At 32.2% G+C, this 8227-nt stretch overlaps 2 protein-coding genes across 3 annotated transcripts; one reads left to right on the forward strand and one right to left on the reverse strand.

Moving 5' to 3' along the window:
- Positions 1–553: 553 nt before the first annotated feature.
- Positions 554–3001, forward strand: LOC131943927 (uncharacterized). Of its 2 annotated transcripts, XM_059304294.1 has the most exons (4): positions 554–690; positions 1087–1224; positions 1323–1391; positions 2074–3001. In XM_059304294.1, the coding sequence occupies exons 3-4, from the start codon at positions 1355–1357 to the stop codon at positions 2994–2996; spliced, it is 960 nt and encodes a 319-aa protein (XP_059160277.1). In that variant the 5' UTR covers positions 554–690; positions 1087–1224; positions 1323–1354; the 3' UTR covers positions 2997–3001. The 2 variants fall into 2 exon arrangements, with proteins under 2 accessions (XP_059160277.1, XP_059160285.1); XM_059304302.1 differs by lacking the exon at positions 1087–1224.
- A 1982-nt stretch (positions 3002–4983) lies between these two features.
- On the reverse strand, positions 4984–6327 carry LOC131943862 (uncharacterized). Its single transcript, XM_059304157.1, has 2 exons — positions 5715–6327; positions 4984–5522 (listed from the first exon to the last, which is right to left on the reverse strand). Exons 1-2 carry the CDS (start codon positions 6325–6327, stop codon positions 4984–4986), a joined length of 1152 nt encoding a protein of 383 aa, XP_059160140.1.
- Between the last annotated feature and the right edge of the window lie 1900 nt (positions 6328–8227).

Raw genomic sequence — 8227 nt, forward strand, 5'->3', positions numbered from 1 at the left:
AATTTATTAAAACAGTTTTCTAAAACGCGAAATAACGGCTAAAATTCGTGTTCTAACATTGCTTTTTTATAATGCAAAAGTGTGACGTCACACCATCTGAACACCCCCCTCCCCCTCATCACACATCGTCACAAAATTACGGACTCCCCACCCCTACGAGTCTGACGTCATTTATTTATGGACGACCCCTAACTTTAAATATTGTAAATTTACTAATGAGGTTTTTATATAAGTATTTTGGTCGCTTATAACATCTTAGTCGCTCATGAGATCTTTTAGAAACCAAATCTTATACGAAATAAAGCAAACTAGTTTTAATATCTTATTTCCAGTGCATTCAAATGCTTGCTATAAAAATATTTATATATATTTTTTAAGAGTACGGAGCACTGTAACTTAATTTATAATCTTGCCTGAATGGACTTGGCTTTGCCATTACCAGAGGAATGATGTAACAAAATCTGCCGGATGGAAAGAAAATAACTAGGGCGTGACATAACTGCACCTAGTCTTGCAAACGTGTGTTCGGTATTCAAAACTCTCTCTAGGCCTACCTATGTGATACACAAGTGAGATGTAGCACATCCGGTATAAATTATCTTGATCAAAGCTGTATATTTTCTAAACTACATTAGATCTAAGTTTCAACAGAAATACCTGTCTATAACAACTGACATCGTCGTGACAACAGTAAGTTTCGATTTGTTATAGTTATGTTCTCATCTAATGTGCTTGCCAATGTTCACCATATAGTTACACATTAAAAATATACATTTAGATAATAGCTCGATGATGACAAAGGTCCAGTGGTTATAATTTGTGGAGATCACATTTAGTGGTCGACCACTGTAGTTAAATGAGATTGATGAGAAGGTAATGATGGCTAGGCATTTTAAGTTAATGGTATGTGTACAATTTTGCAAAATTCATGTCTTATAGATGTGGACAAGCTGACCATTATAGTGTCACATCCTCATGGCTGTTCTTGATACCATATACATTTATGTGAATGTTTATATCAATGTTTGCAACTGTAACAGTATCTGCCTAAGGCTAAAACTGCAATGATGAATACGCATTTTGCAGATGTAGGCCTACACTAGCCACCTAAAGCCAAAAGTTATATCCGCATATTTGCATCTGCGGTTCAACGATTACGCATTGTGTTACATACGTAAGCCTTGTTTTGCTGTGCTTCTTGTGCTCAATCAAATCAATGTTTAGGTAAATATATTTATTCTGTGTGTATTATGTAATGCAGTGTACATAATCTCGGGGTTGTTTCATTATTTGTGTTAAAACACTGTTAATTTTAAAATCAGGAAGTAACGCTAAAGACTCAGACGAAAACAATATGGCAAGTGAAGAAGACGTATCACAGTATTTTAGAGGTAGTGTCAATTTAGTATCTCTTTATGCAAAATGTAACAGAGCAAAAAAATCTATCATCTTTCCCTTTTGGGTCCAACACACATGGTGCCGTCATAGAAAAAACTCTGTCCACTTTAGACCATCTGTGGTTGTCACCCAAATTGTCCTGCTTTTGCCAGTTGTTTTTCTGCTGTGGGTCTCCGTGTCTTTCTTGTCTTTCTCTGTTTTCTTCCTCTTTAGGCGTCCGGCTAAACGCCATTACTGCAATATACTCTGAAGTCATTCTCAAAACATGACACATCCAGCGCCATCCTCATTTTGTCATTTCCTTTTACATTTCAGCCAGTAATCTATTATATCCTTATAATCAGAGTTTCTTCCAGGCATCTCTACCGCGCTCCCCCCCCCCCCCCGAATGAGAAGGATTTTATATAGTAAAAATGTTGATCGCCTCCCCCCCCCCAAAAAAAAAATGCAAGTGCCCCCCCCCCCCGGAGAAAAAAAGTCTGGAAGAAACACTGCTTATATTTTTAATACAATCGACATACCTATAAATTAATTAGCCGGATCTAAAGATTTTATTTTGATTTATTTCATTAAAAGATATACTTTTTTTGTAATCTTTACATTTGACTACTTTTCTAGATTAATGTGTTTTGGTTTAACAACTTATAGAAAATTTGCGTATTTTTAAATGTCCAGGTACACATGAAGTTCAAGAATGTCTTGAAGGTCAAGGCGAGGCACATCTAAAAACATACAACGCAAAATGTACAAAAAACCCAGGACACACGCGATTTATACCAGTCAAAACTTTAACATTACAACATTTTCCTTCTGGTTACCAAGACAACGACCTGTTTGATCTTATCAAAGCCATGTCTGACGTCACGGTTAGGATATACGCTAAGTTCACCAGTTTTGATAGACCAGAGTTTATAACTGGCACCACAGATCGTTATCCGTTTTATGCCTCAAGGGGGATGCACAAACTGAGGTCAGGGAGTGGGAGGGTGTATCATGTTGACAAGTACTCTGAAGAAAAGCACAACATGACATGTCCATGTCCTGAATGTGTGGTTTCCCCCACACCCAGCAAAGTGTGGTGGAAGGTTGGTATACTGACAGCCAGACATGTGGTGTTTGATTCGAGTGAGGCTAGACAGTCCAGCTGTAGGTTGTGGTTTGATGAGGAGAAATGTCCAGTCGTTAAAATCTATGGGTGGACATTGGATGCGTCAGACACTGATATGGATAGGTGCAGGATGCATTGTGTGACGCATGACTTAGCGTTAGGTGAAAAACTGAAAGATATGTACATGAATTTTTTCCGTCTTTATTGTAAAGTGAAGGACAAATATAAGTGTCATAACGGTATGGACAAGCTGACCATTATAGTGTCACATCCACATGGCTGTTCTAAGCAGGTCTCTATTGGTAACTGGGTACACAAGCAGAAGTTGGAGAGAAGGACGAGATACACCTACACCACGTGCACCTGTCCAGGTAGCAGCGGGGCTATCGTCTACAGAGTGGGGGGTCCCTGGTCTTCAGCCCACCATAACAGCGGAGGAACGCCTTCTGGATTAAATTACAGTGGCGCGTGGAAAGATAGTACTGGCTAATTACGTTGGCGCATGAACATATTGCACTGTCAATTTACAGTAACGAGTATCTTTAAACATGTTTAAACCTTCTCTGTTAATGAAAAGATCACGTCTCAAATATTTCAAACTACTCAACACGCCATGATAAATACACAAATAAATTGAATTGTGATTAACAATACATGTTTAAGGCAACAATGGTCTAATTAACCTTATATCGATTTCAAAATGCGTGTCGTGTTGCATTATTGTAATAAAAGTGTTTATACATAAAAAAGACAATACATAAAAAATAAATACATAAAAATCAAAACATACGATATAGTATCCTGTAAAATGACATTTATTTGATCAGCTTTCATCAGTTTTAAAATCGACTTTGTACTTTTTATTAGTAAATACAATGGTAGACATATTTTTTTTTTAATTTTGTCATGTTTTTTTGTACAGATTATATTTGATGATTAGTTTATCACTATATGGTGTAAGTCATTCCGTGTCTCACGTTCTACCAACACTGTTCTCTCTGCTTAATCTTTATTTGGTTTTCTACCACCACCTTCCTTGCTCTGTCTCTCGGTTTTCTGAGCATATACCCTAAGATGGCTCTATTTATATACAACCCCAGACATATACTAAATAGGTAAAAATGTGACACATTTAAAATAACATAGGTTACCAATACCTATTAGAAAAATTAAAAAGGAAATTATATACATTATTAGTCAACACAACACAATATTAAATGCACACGTTGATTATTAAGAGACCTAAATGATTCCGTTAAAATTCGGCTGTTCAATGGTCATTGTTATTTTTTAAAGTAATTTGTGTTAGTTGTATACGTTTCATAGCGTAGGCTACTATAAGTAGATCTATAAAATCTAGATCTAAATCAAATTTTAATGAAATTTTTCATTTTTTTATATACAAAAATTGGAAGATGACGCCATTAGTGTTGTAGTCTTTCCGTAGTTTAAACATGTGGTATGTGGCGACATTATTTATTGCGTTCTTGTCACAACCATAAACACTTTTCCAGTTGCATAATTAAAAAAATGATTTTTTACTTTCGAATATTGCTCTATTTTTATTTTCTTTAAATAAAATTAAGTTTATACATTTAAAAGATCCACCATATTATTTTCAACAAAAGTCTATATCTTTAAGTTCTCCACACATCGCTGAAGATATTGATCTCTTAGGCTCGGGACATTCGGAGAGAGAGAGAGAGAGACAGAGAGAGAGAGAGAAGTGCGTACATGGGCTTTTATATATTAGGATTGTTGGTCCATCTGCGACTACTACATTTGTTACAAAACACTTACTTTCACCAAGTCTGTTTCTAGTCACACCAGTTACTATCAACATCATGATTATGTCACAGTTACATAATAGCTCATTTATTTATTTATATATCTATATATATATATATATATATATATATATATATATATATATATATATATATATATATATACATATATATTTAAACAGTCTACAAGATACGATTTACAAATTTTTTTAGGAAAATATATGTAATTATTATTATTATTGCTTATTTAAACTTGCTTTTGTAATTTTTATTAATTTCTATATAAACCAACCACAGAAGCACACATATATTGATTTAATCCGTGCTGTATAAAAGTCTTATATATAATCTGCATGAACATTGAAAAAAATCAAACAAAAAATTAAAGATAAAATTATGATATCGAATGATGATATCTTTTGTTATATGTTTTACATTTATTTGTTAGTAGTTTATCAACTTGGTGATTATTACTATAAAAAGGGCACAGTAAAATTTGATGGTACGGGTATTATGATAGGGTTCCTATCACATTAAAGATGTGCATATATTTGACATTTTACCATTTAAAAAAGCACAATTTTTATTTGTATTCAACTCACTACATTTTTAAAACATGTACATTAAATCAGCAAAATGAATTGTAAAATTTTCTGTAATTAGTTTAGCTGTTTAATATTGATTTTGGAATTAATTATGTCTTGCTGATACTATTCTTTCAGCCATACAACTTGCTGCAGCGCCAATGGCAGCACCACCAACTGCACCAACGGGACCTGCTGCTAGACTACCAGCTATTGCTCCTGTAATAGCACCAGCTAACGCGCCTCTACAGCCGATTGAATCACTTAATCTGATACTTAATCTGACAGCAAAGTCCGCCATCTGTGCAAAATAACTCCGTTCTGATTCTTGTTTTATTCCTGTGTATAGTACTATTTGATTTGAAATGTCACTTTTAAGTCTGTTGTTTTCTTCAACTTGACATCTTGTGGCACGATCTCTTTCTCTTGCTAGCTGTTCTCTGATCTTCTTTATATCTTCATTGTTTTTATTTTTTAATTCTTCTTCCTTCCTTTTAAACTCTTCTATCCGCTGAATGGATTTTTGATTGTATTGAATGAGATGCCAAACAATCTTTTTATCTCCTTGAACATGTTCTAGTAATTTGTTTAAAGCGCCTGTGCCTTTATCCTTTCTTTTGATTTCATTGATTAATTTATCTATTTCTGGTATGAGATTTTTAAGGGAGTTAACTTTCTTCTGTTCACTAGTTTCAGTTTGAATAAGTTGAATTAAATCTAATATTATTTTCTGTTGCAATAAATTTTCTTTTTCAATCAATGGGGAAGTAGCATTTAGAAATATTTTGTTTCTTTTTATTTCCACTTTTTTAAAATGTCTATTTGTATATCTTGTACCTTTACATGGAAGTTGGTCCACCATTGTAACTAAATCTTTCACTTGTTTCTGTCTCACCGCTTCATCTTTTATGCGATTATTAAATAAAACGATTCTATTGTTGCATTCTGTTAAAAGCTTCTTAAAATACGCCTCTTGCTTCAAACAGTACTTTTCAAATGTTAGATTTTTATCCTCATTGTCATTTAGAAAATCATCTCCACCACTCATAACAATGATGCCAAAGTCTTTAAGGAAACGTCTTCCTATTATTCCTTTTAAAACGTCTAATACAGATTGTTCTTCACTAGTTTGACGTGCACCATACTTAACAACAAATAGAAATGCATGATATCCTTCAGGATTCGCTATCATTGCTTTCGTAATAGCATTTGAAACTATTTTTATTGCATCGGTTTTGTTATATTCGGTATCATTAGTTCCGGGAACATCAACGACTTGGATTAGTCGATCTTCAAAAAGGCAAACTTCAAACTGGGCGTCTTTTGTTTCTGAAGTCGTATCCCCTGATGTACTAAATGCTTTATTCCCAAGAATTGAGTTGCCAATGGAGCTTTTACCACTACCGGTTTTACCAAGTAAAAGTAGATCAGTTTTCTTTGAAGTATCCATTATTAGCTTAAAATAAATAAAATAAGTAAATTATATCGTACCATGAGACATGGTGTTATTGAGTTAAATTTGTTACAGAACACAACATACTACTTTTCAAACGTGTTAACCTATTGGGATCATGGTAGTTGGGATGTAGCATGACTTATTTCTGAACATAATTACTAGCAATTTGAAAAAAGAAATATACTTGGCAAAATAAAAGACAATTCAATTCATTAAAAAAATATGACTGCTAAAATAATAATTTTATAAAATAAACATAATGGGGCACATCAGAAACTAATGTAAAAACATAAATAAAATATCTACTTATCACACCTCTCAATATACAAATAGTTACACTCTTGCCATTTATCGTCGATCTCTTTACGTTTCACTTTACATACCTGAATCGCTTTCTATATGAACCTATCTCTTTCTCTCTCTCTCATTCTTTCTCTCCCCCTCTCTCTCTCTCTCTCTCTCTCTCTCTCTCTCTCTCTCTCTCTCTCTCTCTCTCTCTCTCTCTCTGAACTATTAATATGTTTCTCTTTAAACTAGAACAAGCAATTTAATCATACTATCGATAATGTGGATCAATTGGGGGACTATTCTTTGTTTCTTTTAAGTATAAGGCAATAAACATTTTACAAAAATTAACAAGTTTTATAACAAGCTTTTATGTAATAATACACTAAAAATGAAAATAAATGATGTTCTTTAAATAAAAAAAATTAACTTATATTTTTTAAATTCTAATAAAAATATTCAATACATAACAAAGCAACCCACGCTTTTCTTTTTAGTTATTTAAATATTCAATCATTATATATTTAAAGAAAATCAAGGATTTTCACATTTTTATTGCATAATTATTATATAAAAGCATGTATCTAAAATTATTATATCCATTTTTATAACTTCTATTTAAATTGCTTCCTCTGTAAGTCTTTTTACAAGATTTTTGATTAAACTTTCTTTAATTGTTTTGTCTGTATGAACTGGCCAGCAAAAATTCGACCACTTTTAAACAACACATTTCTCTGAAACTTAGGGTAAAGACACATGAATATGCAATCTAACATCAAATTTGACCTAATTGGATGCTTGGGTCGCAAGTTAAGTAAAAGATTATAAAAAGGAGTCGTTTAGTGCATATTTGATGGAATTTAACGAGAAGGTTCCGTTGAGTAGATGTAATCGATAAATATGCCAATAATAAGGGATTCAATCGATCGTTCGATGTGTGCTAATCGACAATCTATTATTAGTGATTAGATCAATAAAATAATGATCGCAATGGCTGTTCGATTAGATTGGTACGGTAGTTAAGTATACAAGAATAATTTCAGATTCGGTAGATAAATAAACCATTTTAATTATATATATATATATATATATATATATATATATATATATATATATATATATATATATATATATGCCTATATATATATATATATATATATATATATATATATATATATATATATATATATATATATATATATATATATATATATATATATATATATAATAAATAAATAAATGAATTTTTATATATATATATATATATATATATATATATATATATATATGTTTGTGTTGTGTGTGTGTTTCAAATATCATTAATTAAAATCGACAGTTTATTTTATAATTAATGAGCTGATAGACCGTCCAAACCAATACGTCTAATTGAAATGTACTTACATTCAATCAGGTATATTCTGTAGATGTAAAAATATTTCACGGACTATCTTGCTCAAATCTTCTTTCCTTTACTTACAAGTCAACAGAGCTATGGCGCATTCAATAGACTCCCAGTTCTAAATGATCAATACTGAGAGGTTGTTTGCCCTTGATCGATGTGTGGCACCACCTACTGCTGTGATTGCTAGTAAATAAATTTGGATCTATA

This window comes from Physella acuta, unplaced genomic scaffold (assembly GCF_028476545.2).
Source record: "Physella acuta isolate Inbredline_101_S28 unplaced genomic scaffold, ASM2847654v3 ptg000040l, whole genome shotgun sequence".
Taxonomy (NCBI): domain Eukaryota; kingdom Metazoa; phylum Mollusca; class Gastropoda; family Physidae; genus Physella; species Physella acuta.

Bases quoted from the DNA above. Each gene is read 5' to 3' on its own strand.
- LOC131943927 (XM_059304294.1), top strand. From the start codon at position 1,355: ATGGCAAGTGAAGAAGACGTATCACAGTATTTTAGAG. The intron at 1,392-2,073 runs GTAGTGTCAATT...TTAAATGTCCAG, and splicing joins CGTATCACAGTATTTTAGAG to GTACACATGAAGTTCAAGAA.
- LOC131943862 (XM_059304157.1), bottom strand. From the start codon at position 6,327: ATGGATACTTCAAAGAAAACTGATCTACTTTTACTTGGTAAAACCGGT. The intron at 5,523-5,714 runs GTACAAGATATA...ATCTCATACCAG, and splicing joins GGACCAACTTCCATGTAAAG to AAATAGATAAATTAATCAAT.